This window comes from Aricia agestis, chromosome 9 (genome assembly GCF_905147365.1).
Source record: "Aricia agestis chromosome 9, ilAriAges1.1, whole genome shotgun sequence".
Taxonomy (NCBI): domain Eukaryota; kingdom Metazoa; phylum Arthropoda; class Insecta; order Lepidoptera; family Lycaenidae; genus Aricia; species Aricia agestis.
In genome coordinates, this window is record NC_056414.1 from 4,300,260 (window position 1) to 4,319,448 (window position 19,189).

At 38.0% G+C, this 19,189-nt stretch overlaps 1 protein-coding gene across 1 annotated transcript; it reads left to right on the forward strand.

Annotated features, from left to right (window-relative positions):
* The first annotated feature begins 1,253 nt into the window (after positions 1 to 1,253).
* On the forward strand, positions 1,254 to 17,403 carry LOC121730662 (PAS domain-containing serine/threonine-protein kinase). Its single transcript, XM_042119803.1, has 22 exons — positions 1,254 to 1,318; positions 1,536 to 1,638; positions 1,708 to 1,796; positions 1,884 to 2,035; positions 2,315 to 2,460; positions 2,946 to 3,119; positions 3,687 to 3,806; positions 4,297 to 4,480; positions 6,685 to 6,812; positions 7,095 to 7,320; positions 7,655 to 8,362; positions 9,692 to 9,820; positions 10,178 to 10,323; positions 11,025 to 11,136; positions 11,438 to 11,613; positions 12,090 to 12,230; positions 12,837 to 13,036; positions 13,745 to 13,878; positions 14,339 to 14,476; positions 15,176 to 15,268; positions 15,657 to 15,766; positions 16,097 to 17,403. The coding sequence occupies exons 1-22, from the start codon at positions 1,287 to 1,289 to the stop codon at positions 16,247 to 16,249; spliced, it is 3,594 nt and encodes a 1,197-aa protein (XP_041975737.1). The 5' UTR covers positions 1,254 to 1,286; the 3' UTR covers positions 16,250 to 17,403.
* The last annotated feature ends 1,786 nt before the right edge of the window (positions 17,404 to 19,189 follow it).

Genomic DNA, 19,189 nt, shown 5'->3' on the forward strand with positions numbered 1-19,189 from the left:
TGTAGACCTTTATCTAGGCACCTATCATGTAGCACAGAATAGGTACTTTGTTAATGTATGTAGTTCATAACCAGTGGCGGCCCTAAGGGATGGCGAACAGGGTTATCGCCTGGGGCCTCGCAAGGTATTTTTTCGTAAGACAAAGGGCCCCGTAAAGACCTGCCGCCGAGGGCCTCGCAATGACCTTCTGCCCGGGGCTTCGCAATGGGTAGGTAACTGGTAAGTACCAAAGAGAATATAATCACTACGTAACTACTACCGTCGTGATGAGGATATCCCTAGAAATTTTCATTTGCAATAAATAATATTATTATAAGAAAATTGAGCCTTAAACAAAAATTAAAATTTATTATTATTTATAAGTATTAATATGAAGATTTAAGAAGACTAATAGGTCTACCAGAATCTGATGGCAAAAATTTTTCTTTTTTCCTTAAAGCGGCTTATTCTAAATTATTGTGTGTGTGAAACATGCAAAATATATAAAAATTTATCCAATGATCAAGGATATTTTTTGAAAATCTGCCATCAAAATTTGCCATCAGAGAAGGTAGACCTATAATCACCATATTACTATATACTGTCGTATAGACCACCTGACAACTCGAAAATGCGTGATCTGTCAATGTGTGCGTGTGCTAGTGATGTATATTTTACTATCGATAGTATAGTATAGTGTAGTGTGTGTAGTGTAGTATTTTTCAGGATTATTCCTATGATTTACACTGCAATCACTCACAGCACAAGTTATTATTGTTATATATAATAGTATTTGTTAAATTGCAAATACCGAAAGGGCATAAAAACGATTGACGACTTTTGACGACCTGTCAAATAAATGTTGTTACAATTTTCATTAGACTGCCTCTCTCTTTTCATCTTGTTATAATTCCATAAAGGATTTTCTTCTCTCTCGCACTCTTTGTTGGTCTTTAGCATTATAGGTTTATGATAATCACTGACCTTTGTACAGTCTGTCAAGAAAGTGAAGAAATTAAAAAGTGGCAACATCGTAGTGTCATCCCTTTCAAATCAATCTAAGAAAAAAGGGATGACACTACGATGTTGCCACTTTCTAATTTCTTCACTTTCTTGACAGACTGTATGAGTAATGAGGCAACGTACACCCCCGTTGTCAGTGCCAAAAACCAACAAAAAAACATCTGTTAAATTTGACGTTTGTTGATTGTATGACATCATTTTTTAAAAAATTGAAATAACGACAAAAACGAAGATTTGATTTTATAATAAATCAGGAATAAATATATAAAAACTAATTAACTACAATGGAAACGGCAAAGTTTCTAAATCTTAACAGGTAAGATGTGAAATATAAGTAAAAAACATGCTTTCAAACCTTCCTTGCATGGTTTGAACTTGCGCGCGATATTTTATTGATTTTTCTTAAAAATAACTTCGTAGAATGTAAATAAATCATAAAGCTAGCACTTAACCTTTCTCTCGTTATACATTTTCTGTAAATATGACCCTTATGTCGACATATCGCGTTTATTTATAGTTTTCTTTCATAACAGAGGTGACATAGCAGATACCTCAGGGTTTACTCCAATTAAACCTCGTTTGGGCAAGTTTTTCGATGTTTACTCTCCAGAGCACCTTAATTTGACACCAAAACCGGTAAGTTGTGTTGTATTTTTCGTCCATAAGTGTATTTTGGTGAAATAATTAATGTTTCAAATTTTACAGAGACCTAACAATAATTTGTATGAATTATCAAATGAAAAACGCCTGCAACTTACACCTGAGCCATGTTTTGATAAAACTAATAAGTGCAGGTAAAGATGTACATAAAAATCATAAAAAATATTCAAATTACAGTACATTACTAGTAAAACTATACATTCTAAAAATGCAATCCACAGGACAGTGAAAGCACATAAATTTCAAAATGTCTGGGGGAACTGTTCATTTGAAGGCAACCAGAGTTTTCCCCGACTGACTCGTAGAGTTAGACCAATTAAAATGGAACTGGAAACACCTTCTAAAACAAAACCACCTGCAGATTTAGTTAGAGGTAAGTTAATTTGTAGGTAATACAACTAACCTGGTTTAATTTCATAAGCCATTAAACTCCTAAGGTTTTTTTAAATTTTCAACAAAGGGAGTGTTAAGCTTCCTTTTCATTCAAGTAAACTTTAAAAATATGGACAAAAATATAATATTGTCACTTAGTTGAACTAGAATATAGGCAATAGGTCAAATTGTTTTAACTAAAACTAAACAAATCAACCTAAAAATGTTCATTCAATCAACATCTTTTCTGTATTCAAAAGACCATTTTCTGTATTTTCAGTGGACGGACCAAATGGCCTTCGTTTTAACACTTCACTGGCAACAGGAGACATACCGGGATCTCCGGCTCAGTCCCAGTCTGACCGCTTGCAACAAACCATCAACCCTAGCAAGGCTGTGTTCACTATTGAGCCAAATACATCCAAGGTAAAAAACCTAGTGCCTTATTCCTGAAACTGATATCGATTTCGATTTTCGATTTCAAGGGTTTTTGACACTTTAGACATGCTTTAGTAAGGCCCCTGATTGCAAAACCTAATTATCATTATGGTAGCCCAGGGCCGTCTTTACCAGGGCTTGCAGGGGGTGCCTGTCGAGCGCTAAATTTTTGGATATTTCATTGAACTTAACGCCATTGCACAGTTTTATTTATTTGTTACGATAAATGTGTATGCGCAAGCAAAAAAATATTGTGTTTTCTTGGTTGACTAATACCCCTTTCATGCTGCAGTATGTATTTGCACCCCGGCGCAGAATAGACTTAAGACGGCCCTGTGGAAGCCAATGTATGTGTGATTGTTGCTTTTACCACAGTGCTTAAAATACTACTACTACTGGTTACAGCAGTTTGAGTAAGACCTCTCAGGTAACAGTCAAATTATCTTGTATAACAAGAATTTGTGTATTTTCAGATTTTAATAGTCAACAACAAAGCATGTTCACTGCTCGGTTATTCTTCCGGTGAGCTCTGTGATCTGAGGTTCTCAGAGATCATCCGCAATAGGAACCGGAAACTGTTCAGCCTTAACGAACCTGAAGACTGTGAAGCTTCTGAAGATGGTACTGTGGTGCTACTTAGTGGGAAGGTATTTAATTTCTAATATATATATATAAAATTCTCATAATTCTCTAAACGTCTCGTCTTGCCCAAACTCCTCCAAAACGGCTCAACCGATTTTAATGAAATTTTGTATGTACATTCATTAGGCCTGAAAAAAGGTTTTTATCAACTTTTTATATTGATACTAAAAATAGTTGATATGGCAAAACAACATTTTCTGTGTCAGCTAGTAATTTATTTATTTGTAAGAGATAACTAAAGTAAACAAAAGGTATGAAATAATTTATATGGCAAATAATGTTTCCCAGGTCAGCTAGTAATTTATTTATTTGTAAGATAACTTAAAGTTAACAAACGGTGTTGGTATTTAGGCATGAATGCAGCCATCCAGGCTGATGTTTCGTGGGCTTAAACCAGGGCCAAAATGTATCTTTTTATAGCAGAAACTTTTTTTAAGATCTGTATTTCAAACTAGTTTTACAGCTTTTCATATTCATCCAAACTAAAACACAACTCAGGAGAACCAAAAGAATTCCTTACAAAAATTAAAAGCTGTCAATCAAATCCTACTAATAATATATAAAATTTCCAGGTTGTGGAACTGATAACCAAGGAGGGAGGATTAGTTCAAGTGTCCCTCTGGATCAGACAACTGGACTCAGATGGACCATGCTTGGTGGTGGCTGAACCTGTAAGCTGCAAGAATGTTGTAGTAAGTAATTATGCCTACGCAATTTGGACATAATGATTGAAGGCTGCAAAGAAATATCTTTCTAACGAGCAAGGTTGTGTACTCAGTCAGGCCAGATTCATTTCAGACATTGCATATGTCTTGTCTCAGAAACTTCGTGACGCGATGCAGGATTGTATGCTGATTTGTCTGCTACACTACCAAGAGCTTTTTCAACATATTACACAAAGAGAAACTGTAGAACTTAATTTACAAAAGAAATTAAGTAATCTTCCTGATAATTTAAAAGAGTGTTTGAATGGAAAAGGTTGTAATTGTACTTTAAAATATTTAAAATTGATTAATATGTATAAATGTATTTGAACTAAAATTATTTGTATTTAAGGTGGTTGTTTAATGACCTTGATGTTGAAAACGACCTTAAATAAATAAATTAAAAAAAAAACTTGTTTATTTACATACAGACTACAGAGCTAGTTTACTAAGTAGTATACTAAATTTTGTTTTCCAGCTTACGGTGGATGCTGAGAGTGGTCTAGTGATATCGTGCGAAGGGAGCGATGCCGCTCTGCTCTTCCAAGCGGAGTCGGCTGACAAACTAGTGGGGCTACCTATCGCGTCCCTCATACCGTCGATACAACTGCCGCCGTACGATGCTGTTATACCTAAGAACCTGTCGAAGCAGAAGGCCACAGGTATTATGTGTTGAAAATCATCTATACTAATATTATAAAGCGGAAGAGTTTGTTTGTTAGCTAGTTATTGAAGAGCTAGTCTCAGGAACTACTGGTCCGATTTGAAAAATTCTTTCAGTGTTAGATAGCCTATTTATCGAGGAAGGCTATAGGCTATATTTTATCACGCTAAGACTAACAGGAGCGAAGAAATAGAGGAAAATTGTTTGAAATTTAAAAAAGTAATTTTAGTTAGCCCACTTGAAATAAAATAAAAATAAAAATTGTTTTATTTCTGAATAAATTTGAATCAAATATTTTCAGAATGTTGAAGTACATGTTGCCTACCACCGGTTCGGGAACTAACCCGGCGAGAAGAACCGGCGTAAGAAACTCGCACGGGGCCACTTTTTAGTAAAAAAGTGAAAATTTGTCTTTTAAAAAAATTTAATTTACAATGTAAATAACTTAATCTATACAATATGAATACACAATTGTAAGTCACATATAATAAAATATGTAGAAGCAGCCTTGCAAGCAGCCATTCTACTCCCAAGATGTGCTATCGTTTAGGAAATTGTTGACCGTATAGTAGGGCTTTGGCACACAAACATTCTTTAATTACTTTTTTAAATTTATTAATTGATAGATTTTGAACGTTTTCCGGGATTTTATTGTAAAGGCGTACACATTGACCTTTAAAAGATTTACTTATTTTGCTAAGTCTGATCACTGGTATTTCCAGCTTGTGCCTATTTCTAGTGTTTCTACTGTGACTATCACTTTTAGTTTTAAATTTAGTTAAATTCTTTCTAACATACAATACATTATCCAAAATGTACGCGGAACTACTGGTCCGGTTTGAAAAATTCTTTCAGTGTTAGATAGCCCATTTATTGAGGAAGGCTATAGGCTATATCTTATCACACTAAGACTAATAGGAGAATGTGGAAAAAACGGGGGAAATTATTTGAAAGGGCTTATCTCGCGAACTACTGGAGCAATTTTTATGTTATTTGGCACTGATAAGAAGTAGACCGCGTGAAGTATCATAGGCTATTCTTATGGACTAATTTGTCTGTGAAATATCTAATTTACGCGCGAAGCTGCGCGGAACGTTATATTTCGCGTGGTCACGACATCACGCGTAAACGGCTGGACCCATTTTGCTGAAATTTGGTATAAAAATACTTTGAGTCCCGAAAAAGAATATAGGGTACATTTTGTCCCGGAAAAATAACTGTTTACTGCACAATATACTTTTATGATTTGCGCGTAAACTATTCAATCTATTTTGATGGAATTTGGTATGGAGATTCTTTGAGTCTCGAGAAAGGACAAGGAATACTAATTTTTTCCCGGAAAATGTACGGTTCCCGCACAATAAACTTTTATGGTTATCGCCTAAAGTCTAAACTATTCAATCTATTTTGATGAAATTTGGTATGGCAATACTTTCAGTCTCGGGAAAGGACAAGGGATTCTTTTTATCCCGGAAAATATACGGTTCCCGCACAATAAACTTTTATGAATCTCGCCTAAACTATTTAATCTATTTTGATTAAATTTGGCATAGAGATTGGAGATACTAATTTTAATCTGGGACAAGGAATGTTTTTGTTCCGGAAAAATGTGCGGTTCCCACACAATATACTTTTCTGATATGCGCGTAAGCGACTTAATCGATGTACGGAAACAACTATAAAGTCCACGCGGACGAAGTCGTGGGCAACAGCTAGTTCTAAATAAAACTAGTTGATACCCTTTCCATATTTTCTTTTGGTAATTTTTTTTTTGGTAATCATCACCCTAAGGTTGGCTGGTACAGAATGCCACTAGGCATTAAGACCGCCTATGTAAATATTTGCATGAAGTGTTTAAATAAATAAATAAATACCCGCAATAACTATTAATAGAGTGGATATTTTTATTAGGAAGGGGATAAAATATGTTTAAAAATAGGAGTTTTAAAATATTATTTAGATTGAAAAGTATGGTTAGCAAAGACATAGACAGCTTTGTCAATATAAAAACGATACTTTTTATATTCTAAGGCCTGCGCTACACCATAATGGCACAATAATGGCAACGGCGGCCTTCATATGTCTAGAATCTAGATAGATTCTATTGAAATTAGTAAACTGATAACTTATTCAAAGAAGTAAAGTTTCATCAATTTAAAACCACTATATATGGTTTTTATACTTATATTTTTTCTTTAACAGGTAGAACATTAGACGGTGGTTCATTTCCTCTGTGCCTCTGGATCTCCAAACCTACAAACGTGGAACACTCTCCGCGGGCTACCGTCATAGCTAACAAAGAGAAGCCTATATACATTGTCAATGTCAGGGTAAGTTCGTTATTGCGGTTAAAACTTGCTCATACTGTGTGCGACTGACTATCCCTATTTGCCTATAAAAAGTGAACAAGGGCTACTTGATAGTACATCAGTCTACATGATAGTGCTTAGAAGTTATAAAAATAACACTGCAAGAGTGCTTTTTTAACTACTTTGAATTACGATTCGACAACAGATTCCCTCAGCTTTCAATCTTCAAAATAGCTAGATATATTTACTTGTAGGTTGAAAAGTTTTTAAGTCAACTCAATATAAAATTAAGATACTTTACAGGTTACCTTCAACGTAAGCGGCCTTCTAGTCGTCGACGAGAATGGTATAATCACCGCTTGCAATCAACACTTCGCCATGTTGACTTTCGGCAAGCCGCAGTCGGAAGTCATCGGACATCACATAGAAGATGTCATACAGAACTTCTGCAGAGAGGCCGACAGGGTCAAGATGCAAGAGAACCGTCATATGACACTGTCGCCTGTGCACAATGATGAGAATGATTCAGGTAAACGGAAAAGGCACACTTATAAAAGTAAAGGAATAATGTTCTGCAAAATAAATGTTCTATAGGAAATAAAATATTATAATACATACATATATTTTGTGGATGTACAGCAGTGCACCCGCCGAGACGAGCCTAAATTATGTCTAAAATACTTTAAATATGCAGGAACCCATAATTTTAATTTGGATGCACTTATCCAAATTGAAATTACTGTTTTTTTTAATGAAATAAGGAGGCAAACGAGCAAACGGGTCACCTGATGGGAATTAAAATCTATAATGTCAGCTTTTTAAATTATATTATTTTTGGTGTTAAACTTGCACCATTTTCTTAGCTTCAGAAACAGATGAAGACTCGTGTGGTGCATTCAACGGTAGCCAAAAGTCGGCGTGCATGTCTCTCAACGTGCAGCAGTCCCTACTATCTGCTACCAGAGAAAAATCTTCCAGTGCACTTTGTCTCGATAAATCATGTAGCCAGGTCACCCATACACCTACTCCTACTCAGGACATGGTCTCAAGTATCAGTACAACAGAGCAGAGAAATGATACCTCTGCACTACCAGATATTACATCTGGTATGTCAGGAATATCCATAGATGATGAAAACTACCCAAGCAGCATATCGAAATCACGTTCGGAGAATATACTCAGATCGGAGCATAGCAATCCAGTGAAGCAAGTGACAACAAAGGTGGAGAAATCTGATTCCATATACTACACGTCTCAACATTCCCAAGAAGTGACTCCGACTGGTAGCTCAGCGAGAGTCAGACTAAACGATCAGTCTCTTAGGCTATCCTTTGATTCTGGTAAATACAAGTCGTTTAAAGGCAAAGAGGATAGAAGTAGCTTATCTCTAGATTACTGTGACTCTAACGAGACAAGTGCAGATTTCCTGACGCCAATCAATGAGATGCCACCTCCTGGGTGCGAAATCGAAGACCTGCCGCATCATAACGGCAACGAGAGTATCGAGAGCCTCAGTAATGATATCGACTTAGAGACGCAAACTGAGTCGGCGCCGAGAAGGAAATATGATGGTAAGTTTTACTGATAAAGTACGATTGTAGTGCACATTTTTTTTTCTTCTTAGTATTATCTGCGATCAATACACGGATTATAAGCAGATGTGATGAACTGATGTTGGCAATAATGAACTAATGTGCACATAAATCTGGGAGCACGGCAGTGCTCCAGCCAAGCTTTTTAGCAAAGGCACGGCCGTAGCATACTTTTCTCGAAGCAGTTCGCGGCTTTTTCACACCCCCTTTATCTTCGATGTTAACAAAGCTAGGGATTTAGAATTTCGGTGACTAGGAGCAAGTACTAAAACTAGCCTAACCTCCAAATTACAAAACATTTCGATAAATAGTTTAATAGTTACGGATGATCAAAGTTACTACATTTTGTCACTCACTGACTGACAGATCATCAAAATTCTAAGGTACTTCTAGCAGACTTAGAACCTTGAAATTTGGCAACAAGGTAGGTCGTTATCCACAATGAAAGGGAAAATTATGAAACTGGCCAAGTGCGAGTCGGACTGGCGGACATAGGGTTCCGTACCGTAAATTTGTATGGGTATGCCCTGCTGTAAAAGGCCAGGTTTCCGCCCCGTAGGTCATAACGGGAAGCACGCATTGATCGAAGAATTTCGTCTTCCAGCTCTGCGGAATATGCGACGTGAGAATGTGGCTTAGCTTCCTGAATGCTGCCCAACCCAACTGTATCCTCCTATCGGTTTCTCTCTTGAAGTTATGTCTACCTACCTGCAGTATGTGCCCCAAATAGACATATTCCGTTATGACTTCGAGAAAGACACCGTTTATCCTCTCTTTGAAAGTTTTTCTCTAGAACGCACCAATTTTGAGATATAAGCGAAAAACACAAAAATGGGCCCTTCCCCTCCCCCCCCCCCTCCTCCCCCCACTCCGCCAGAACCCTTAGTGTCCAGGACTTTTAGTATGTTTATGAACTAGTTACTCTGTTCACGTTTCCGAAAAAAAATCTCACGATCCCGCTCACACACTCTAGACCCCCCTTTGAGCGATTCATTCAATGGACTAATTGCCGAGCCACTATAATAATTATAAAATAAAGAAAACTATTTATAAATTCACTTAATATTGATTTAAATTACAAAATAAGCTGAAGGCTTGGCTTGAACGTGATCTGAAAACTTTTTACGATAGATATATTGCATGGCTAATGGCTATGCAATATTTTGCTTGGCTCCTTTTAACATTTAGTGTTTTGGTGGGATATTTTTTACTCATTCGTATTTGCTTTACTTTCAACACAAAAAATTTCTCCTTTTTTTGCTTTTGGCACAAACATCTCCTTAATTTTTGCTTACAATATGTCAATAGAGGAGGCAGCGGCGCTGCGTGCGCGCACGCTTCTAAGTACGTCGACGCCGGCGCGCCGCGCGGACGACGTGCGTGTTCGTGACGGGACGTACCGCGGCGTCGTCGTGCATAATGACGGCACAGAGCTCAGTGAGTTGCTATTTATATAAACGCTGTTACTGTTGCTAAAATATTTTTTGTTTAAAAAAAGGTAACATAATCGAGACTGTTCTTAGCCGATTAATTATTTATTCGTCAAATAATGAACTTTTTCTAATCATATCAAGGTTATAGCGAGTTCCTTTTCTTTTCTTTTCTTTTATTTTCTTTGGGTGGCTTCCAGCTAACAATATTATAATATGCTTAAAGATAGAAAAGAAAAGCCATTGTAAAAGCATCCAGATAGTTCCTCTGATTGGATCATGCAAGTGACATTAGAGTTTTGTTTTTTAATTCAGAATTTATTGTATTATCTATATTGTATGAACTAAATGCTTGTGTGTATAGACGTGGTATACACGGTGTCGAGCATGCAGCTGGCGCGCGGGCGGTCCGTGCGGTGCGTGTGGCTCGGCGTGCGGCTCGAGGACGCGCCGCGACACGCCACGCTCGCCTCCAGCCTCGCCTCCACCGCCGACAACTCGCTGGTGCTGGTGAGTCATCCACGTGTCACCTGGTGTAGACAGTGTCGAGCGTGCAGCTGGCGCGCGGGCGGTCCGTGCGGTGCGTGTGGCTCGGCGTGCGGCTCGAGGACGCGCCGTGACACGCCACGCTCGCCTCCACCGCCGACAACTCGCTGGTGCTGGTGAGTCATACACGTGTCACGTGGTATACACGGTGTCGAGCATGCAGGAGGTCCAAAGCAATTGATAAATCGTTACACCGCCGCTCGGTCGCGTGGACGCATAATATAATTCGGGCTGTTACTCTGCGAAATTGTAGTCTTTATAGACGAGCCATAAAACTTGCGCGACATACTTACTAGTTTCAAACCACCAATTTCTCAAAAGCATAATATTGTTATGACCAAATTGTGAAAAAGTGGTCAAATTACTTGACGATGAACCCGGCGTTGCTTTCAATGTGCGTGGACTTTCACTTTCACACATTGAAGCAAATGGACAAGATTACATGTTAGTAAGAAGGAGATTATTGATTTGTGAGGACATACTTCCAACTTTTTTCACAAGTCAAAATTTTTTAGTAAATTTTTGGCGTCAAAAAAATTGTGTAACTTAACCCATCAATCCCCAAACGGCAGCCGGCTGCCGCATAACAATTGAAAATCTATTGTGTCTGCTATACCCACGATGGAGGTGCTACACTTTCACAACAAACATTTTGTTAAATACAGGGCAACAAATCAACGAGCAGCAGGCCGCAATCCATGTCTCTGATGAGCCAGTGCGGAGAGGAGCAGATTTGCGGCGAGTACAACAAACATTATGTCACACTCAAACAAATTGGTAAGAAACATTTATTTATCATTGGGATGAAACTAAAAGAAAATACTCTGATTTTATGCAGGAAGTGTCAATGTATGTACATAGTTTTCTTAAGGATTTATTAATAATTATGATAGCGAAAACGTAGTATATAATATGTATATTACAATATTATATTTATCTCGCTCGCCACGCTACTATGCGTAATCGTATTTTCTATTACCTCAGTGTAACATATCTGAATCAAACAAAAATCTTCCAAGGAATAAATAGTTACATATTAATTATTCCAACTTATATTACATCTATCCCGCTCGCACAGGTAAAGGGGCGTACGGGTGCGTGAAAATGGCGTACCGTCGCTCCGACAGACTGCTCTGTGTCGCCAAATTCGTGCTGAAGGAGAAAGTCGGCGCTCATTTTTGGGTGGACGCGCCCGATGGCAGGAGGTTGCCGCTCGAACTGTCGCTGCTTATGACGCTTAGCCATCCTAATATTGTGAGTACTAGGAGCTTAGATATAATATATCTAAACTAAGATAATTTTTTTTACCTTTAATTTGATTATACAATACTTATATATTTTGTCTATTTATTATGTAGTCAAAGTTATGTGGTTCCAAACTTTTTTTTGTCTTCCTGAAAAGTTGTATTTTTTTTGATTGCACGTTTATTCGTTGGGGCCATCTATTATTCCATAGGAATTTAGTATAAAATTTATAATTTTATATAGTGTCGCTTGTGTAGATTAAACTGTGAAAATAGCAGCGCTGAAAGGTTACTTTTTAACTCCCGACAAAAAGAGCATAAGTTTGAAGTTTCTGTCTGTCTGTTTGTCGGCATATCTGTCACAAGTTTTTTGTTAAAGGTGACATGATTGAAAGTTTTCTAGGTAGCACAAAATAAAGCCCACACATTAATGGCTCGCTGTTACTTGTAATGGAATAAATAATAATAATGTAAACATGAATTCAGGTGTCAGTGATCGACGTGTTCGAGAATGAGAAGTACTTTCAAATGGTAATGGAGAAGCACGGCGCCGGCATGGACCTGTTCGAGTTCATCGAGCGACGGCCCAGACTCGACGAGCCGCTGCTCAGCTATATTTTCCGACAGGTTAGCTATACAGGGTGTAACAAATGGTGATGGAGAAGCACGGCGCCGGCATGGACCTGTTCGAGTTCATCGAGCGACGGCCCAGACTCGACGAGCCGCTGCTCAGCTATATTTTCCGATAGGTTAGCTATACAGGGTGTAACAAATGGTGATGGAGAAGCACGGCGCCGGCATGGACCTGTTCGAGTTCATCGAGCGACGGGCCAGACTCGACGAGCCGCTGCTCAGCTATATTTTCCGACAGGTTATATATACAGGGTGTAACAAATAGTGATGGAGAATGCACGGCGCCAGCATGGACCTTTTCGAGTTCATCGAGCGACGGCCCAGACTCGACGAGCCGCTGCTCAGCTATATGTTCCGACAGGTTAACTATATATTATGTACGTTGTATTTTTGCCGGGACTGTAATTATAGTACACCGCAAAGTGATTCCCTAACCTGCGACAGGTAAGCAGATATTGCAAAATATAAATATACATTGAACGGTTGGTTAAACATTTAATTTGTTAGAGTTATAGCTTAGCTGAGCTATTTTTTGTCAAATTGAAAAATAGTATAGTGTAAAAGACACTAAGGCCTTATTAATTTTCTAATAATTTTCAGATCGGCCAAGCCGTAGAATACCTGCACTCCCTCAACATCCTACACCGAGACATCAAGGACGAGAATGTGATAATAGACAACAAGTTTCACGTGAAGCTGATCGACTTCGGCTCGGCGACTTTCATGAGCAAAGACACGCTGTTCTCGACGTTCTACGGGACGACCGAGTACTGTAGTCCGGAAGTGTTGGCGGGGAACAAGTATGTACCAGCGAAGAAATTTATTCATAGACAATTGACAGACCTACTTAATTTGGTCGCTTTACGTTTTTTTTTTACTTTCCCAAAGTGGGCGATAACATCCCCTTGTAGGCGATAACGCCCCCTTGTGGGCGCTGAAGTTCTATAGGTTCTGTTCCTTTAACAAACAGCTGTGTCTTTGAAACTATTCAGTTTATCGATACCCAACTATTCTCATTTTGTTGCCAATTTCCCAATAAACAGGTCCTGGTGGTAAAAAATGGCAGAAACTGAAAACTGATCAAAAATTTAATGGTTTCTCATGAATTTTACAATGTTCTGGACGGATTTCGAGGTGGAAAAATTATATTTGTCATTACCACCTCATTACATACAACATATAAAAAAAACAGAACTACCCCATTTGATGCAAGTGAAGACACCTTTTATGGTACAATTTCCATGAATTAAAAGGCATATTTTATAATGTAAGGCTTGGTAAAACTAATTACAGATACTTTTTCACTATTTGCTGCTTCTATATTAAGAACTTAAACTAGAAACAAATTAAATATTCTCAGGAGAGAAAACAAAATAGCTTTCAAAGCGGAAAATCTATGATACTCGTGCTATAATTAAAATATCCGACACCACCTTATGGCTTATAGGCTTATACATTTTACCTAGTCATGTATGTTTTATCTGACTATATCAAATCGTGTATTTCAGATACGCTGGTCCTGAGCTGGAGATGTGGTCAATGGGCATAACGCTATATGTATTGACATTCTTCGTCAACCCCTTCTCTGATATCGAAGACACCATACAGGGGCCGCTGAGCCTGCCCCAAGTTGTTTCTGAAGGTATTATTTTTGTTTAATTGTTTTTATTTGTGGGAAGAGTGGGAAGCCTTTTACCTACTGTGAAAGTTTGTTATACCTCTTCACTTTAAATATGGATACAAATTACAATTTGGTAGAGGAATCAAACGATTCCTACGAAAAATGTTTCTAAGTTTGATTAGAATAATGCAAGCTGATGACTTGATTATCTGATTAGCAGAGAATGTCTTCTTTAAAGCGCACGCTGTGGGCCACTGGAAATGAATCCTATTTTTGTTTGTTTGTTGACTCTTATTTCGTTGACAAAAAAGCTTTTCAAAAATAAAATAACTTAGAACATGTAGTATGCAGTCATGTCCGGTAGCCTCTTACAATGTTTTATCCCTAAAAGTTCGAATAGTCACTTGAAACACAAAGACAAAACTTTGTACAGTTGAATTACTGTGTAACATTTCAGTAAGGGGGTAAAACATTTTTTCAGACCTAGAGCAACTGCTACGTTGGATGCTGTGCAAGGACCCGACGCAGCGCTGCACCGTGCCGCAACTCATGCAGCACCCCTGGATACGACAGCCAGTCGCCATTGCCAACTACGCGTTTCAGGATATCGTTGACTGTGGTATGCTAATATAGACCCTAATGGCCTTGAAATAATAGGCAAATTGCTTGATGGTTAAGGTTGAATGCTAGAATATAATGAAGTAATGTCACTGTGTGAGTTAAGGGTCATTATTTTACTCAGCAGCATACACAATTTTACTTTACGTTGGCCTTCTCTTAAACCATTTGCCATTCGTTTTACTCCAAATCGAGTAATAATTACTGTGTGGACCGCAAAACTCACAGCTCGAAGGCTCGCATCGAGCCAGTTTGAAGGCTCGCATCGAGCCGGCTTGACGGAATCAAATATATCGATTTAGGCGCTTTGCAGACGACGGGGCGGGGCGGGCTGGTCAATTTCGCCGCGAACGATAGCACAAAGGGAATCCTATATTACCAACGCACACGGCGGGCAAAAAGACCGCGCCGCTGGTGCCCGGCGGGCAGTGGCGGCGCATGTCCGCGGCTGCCCGCCGTGGATCACACAAACCAGTTTACATGCAGTAAAGCAGACGGCCTGTGATTTGTGTACGCGGCGCGGGCCGGCCGGCCCCGCCCCGTCGTCTGCAAAGCGCCTTAGAGTAAAACTATCGAGCAATGCTGAATGTGTTCACGAAAGCCCGAGCCGCGGGTTTTGCTAGACATTATTGGCTCAAAACCGTATGTGAGTACTTAGCATAAGAGATAGTGTGTAGGCTAAGTAGTTCGCTTATTGTAGATCGTCACGAGGCAAATCCAGAGATGTACTACAGCGGCAGCCTCTCGCCTCGTAGCGGATCGCCCGTCTCAACAGCTGACCCGATGGCCAAAGGTGACTTGTGTATTCTTTCACAGCAATAAATATACACTTTTCATGCAATTATTTCTAATATATTTTGTTACAATAGTATATTTTATTACTGTGAATCATGAAAAAGTTACAGTACATTTAATATCATACATGTATTTTTTGTTTTCATTTTTTTGTGGAAGTAGTTTAGTTGGTGTTGTTATTAAATTAAAAAATGTTAACGCAAAATTGTTTAAGAATCTATAAAGAAAGTAATTACTAATTATTATAAGAAATATGCTGCGCTATTGTTACGGAATTTTTAAACAATTCGTTGTACTATTTGCAATTCACGATCGGGAACTATTCCGATTATCTGTTATTAATTATTATTTATGCATTCACATCAAAAATTTGTATAAATTTTCAGAACGTTGGAACGCGTCTGAAGCGGTGCGGTCTGACGGCAAGGCGGCGTCGCGGTCCGAGCTGCGTCGCGCCCCGCCCTCAGATAACTGCAGTCTGCGCTCTTCTGCTGATGTAAGTGTAGACATATGTTAGAAAAGACGGAGAAAGGAGGCTGGAGTGTCATAGTTGAATAAACAACTGACGTAGTAAATATTCTAATATAATATCTAATTAGATAATCATAGGTGACAACTGCTTGCAAAGAAACTGGCAAGATGTGAGTGTAATTTTATATACAACACCAAATAAAGACAAGACAAGACTCGACCTAATGATTTTAAAAGTCCCATAAATGTTCCTTCTCCCACTGACTTTATTGCTCCATCTGATTTGTATAATATAACTGTAACTCCAAATAATTTCTGGACTATCAAGCATTGTAAAACGAATCTCATATTTCAGATCTTAGATATCTCGTCCAAACCAGTCTCGGAGGCGGCGTTAACAGACATAAGTTCGGACGCAACTGGCCATGCCGCCTGTGACATAGACTATGACGCCGAGCCCTACGATTGTGATAGCTGGGACGAGTGCGAGCAGGACAGCTTTTCGTAACTACTTGCGAGTGCGAGCGAGATACGAGTAGCAAAATTACTATTTACAAAATACCTATTATTATTATTAACAACTAGGACGCTACCGTCCATGTCGCATGCGATATAAGTTATCCGATATTAGTCCTGACTAATATCTGGAACGAGTGCGAGCAGGACAGCTTCTCGTAACTACTTGCGAGTGCGAGCGAGACAAGATTATCACTATTTACAAGATAGGTCTACTTTTGACAACTAGGACGCTATCGTCGAAGTCGCATGCGATATAATTATTATTTTGTACCCTGTCTAATAGCTGGGACGAGTGCGAGATAGCTCGTTCTTCTAACAAGTGTACAGCATAACTATTTTAAAAATATCCATCATTAACAAATGTTTCGCTACCTTCGAAGCCGTATGCGAGGTAAAATATAGCTGCTAGATGAGTGCAAGCAGGACAGCATCTTTTAACTCATTGATAATAAAAACTTTTCATAACTACCCGCTTTACAATTGAAAGTATTGCGAGGCAGTAATGAAGAAGATCTAAAACTAGATTCTTCTTCAAGTAAATTGCTGTAAAGTGTAAACCAACAAAAAAACAACATTCAACTGAAAGTATAAATATAAAAAAGTTGTAATATTCAAGTAATATTGCGTTGCAACAAGGATCTCAATAAATTTTTGGAGATCTAAGAAATAGATTTACAAATTCGTCGCGTTAGTTCCAATGTGTAAATGGAATGAAAATATGAGAATTCTTATGAAATTGTACTTGCCAATTTAGAGTAATAGAATAATTCTGTCTTAGATATTATAGTTTGTAGAGAAGTCGAATTTAGATACAATAGCTTTATGGTACACATGATCTTTAGAATTTGGCTTTCGCGTGAATGACGTGAAAAGAAAAGTAAAGAAAAAAGTGTAAATTGGAAATAGTTTGTAACAAGTGTAGGGTACTGAGGAATTCAATGGCTGTTAAAAAATACTTAATAATTACGCTTAGAGCCCAAATGAGGCTAATGCTCCTTGAGAATTTCGTAACATCACATTTAAAATCACTTAGGGCGTTCGCTGCGTTGAGCGTGTGCCCGGCGCGGCTGCCCGTCGCGACTCGCGGGCGCCTGCGCCGTGCGCTCGCCATAGTAATCGTGCGACGGCTGACCCGCTCAACGCAGCGCTACTCTATGGGATGACATGAAACAAACACGGCAAAGCCGGGCACACGCTTAACGCGGCGAACGCCCATATATCATAATGAACATTTTAGTTATGTCATTTGTCATAGATGTTGGCTTTTTACTGGTGAGTTTAAATAAGATCTATCTTTTCTCGGAATATCGTTAATTTTTATAAACGGCGCTTAACGAAAGAATGTAATTCTTATCGTACTAATATTGTGGTCCTTGATGTATTATTGGGTGTAACTTAAACCACAGATATGTCGCTCCATTTGTATGAAAACGAGGGTGCCACTTTTTTCCTACCTTCTGTGACGTACCGATGATAAGAATCGTGTCCATTATCTTGGCCAACGTTTCTATTTGAATTTCTGCAGCTTAATACGGCACTTTTAGGCATTTAGGCATTATTAAAATTCCGATTGACGTCCGATTCTGTCATTCTGATAGCAGACTAAAGAACAGACTTTCGAAAGACGAGCATTGCTCGTCATTTGGGAACGCGATATGCCACGCGAAGTACATACACATGCGGTATCTATCTTGATCTATGTCTGTAACTTAAACAGATAAAGAGACTCAAAGGTTTAACAAGTGTTTTGACTATGAACTATAAGGGATTTATTATTTCGTTAAACGCACTATCATCTTAATATACTGAGCACTTCAGTTAAGTAGAATTTGTATGCTGTCCAATTAGTTACTATTGTTTGCCACTAGGGGCGCTTTTTTGCATAGCATATTTAATTATAGTTATTGTTCAAATTAACTGCATTTTAAGTAGAAAGTCAACAAATATGGCAGATATACCCTCAGTAGTCTTAGCGTTTATATCATTAGTTAGAAAAACATATTGACCAATGTAGATTTTTAATAAGTAGGTGCGTAAATTCTATTTTTTTATCGTCTGCAGTAGAATTCAAGAAAACCCTAAATCAGTATTAAAAGCCATTTAAATCTTTGTAGCTAGTCAAGTGTTGGCGTGAAAATGGAATTGAACTGAATGGTAAATGCTTTTGATAGTTGAATTAGAGATCCCCTTTACTTATTAAAATATTCACGTAACGTACGACAATTCAAAGTTCGCTGTTTTTGTCTGTGACGTGATTTTTCCAATGTGCCAGTCACGGACACGCAGACTTCGTATAGACTATTCGCTTCGTAAATATTTTATTAGTAAAGGGATTAATTTGATCTAATAAAATAAGCATTTGAAATATTCTCTGGTAATTTCAATCAACATTATTAGAATCTTATAAAGCTAAACTAAAATAATAATAACAGGCACGATTAGGTTTTTCAACATGAAACTTTTTAAGACGTTTTAAGTATATTTCGTTAAAATTGTGATACGTTTAATTCCGCCTGAATATTATAGGACTTAAGAATTTTTGCTTGTATTATCGTGACAGTTACTTATGACTTTAAAAAATATTGTACCAATTTTGTCTGTATCTAGATGTAACTTTAAAAAGCTAGAAGCACTTATATGATCACAATTCTACTCCATGTTTAGTTTCACTATATTTAAGCATAACATGTAAATCCTTTTTCCAAATTATCGCCTTAGGCATCTCTTTTGCTTAATGAGTGTGAGGGAGACAGAAGATGCCGTTTAGTGTTGTCAGAAGTAAAAATTAATTCAATATTTTTTTCTCCCCCGCTCTTATTGTCGTGAAAAGAGAGAGCTTTGTAGTTTAACAGTGATGTAGGATATGGATCTTGGGTCTTGCATTAACAAAATGTGACTAGTGATTAATTTTACATAATAATTATAATAA

Excerpts from the sequence above, each read along its gene's own strand:
- LOC121730662 (XM_042119803.1), top strand. The coding sequence starts at position 1,287 with ATGGAAACGGCAAAGTTTCTAAATCTTAACAG. Across the intron at positions 8,363-9,691 it reads GCCGAGAAGGAAATATGATG|AGGAGGCAGCGGCGCTGCGT; the intron begins GTAAGTTTTACT and ends ATATGTCAATAG. Across the intron at positions 13,037-13,744 it reads GAAGTGTTGGCGGGGAACAA|ATACGCTGGTCCTGAGCTGG; the intron begins GTATGTACCAGC and ends CGTGTATTTCAG.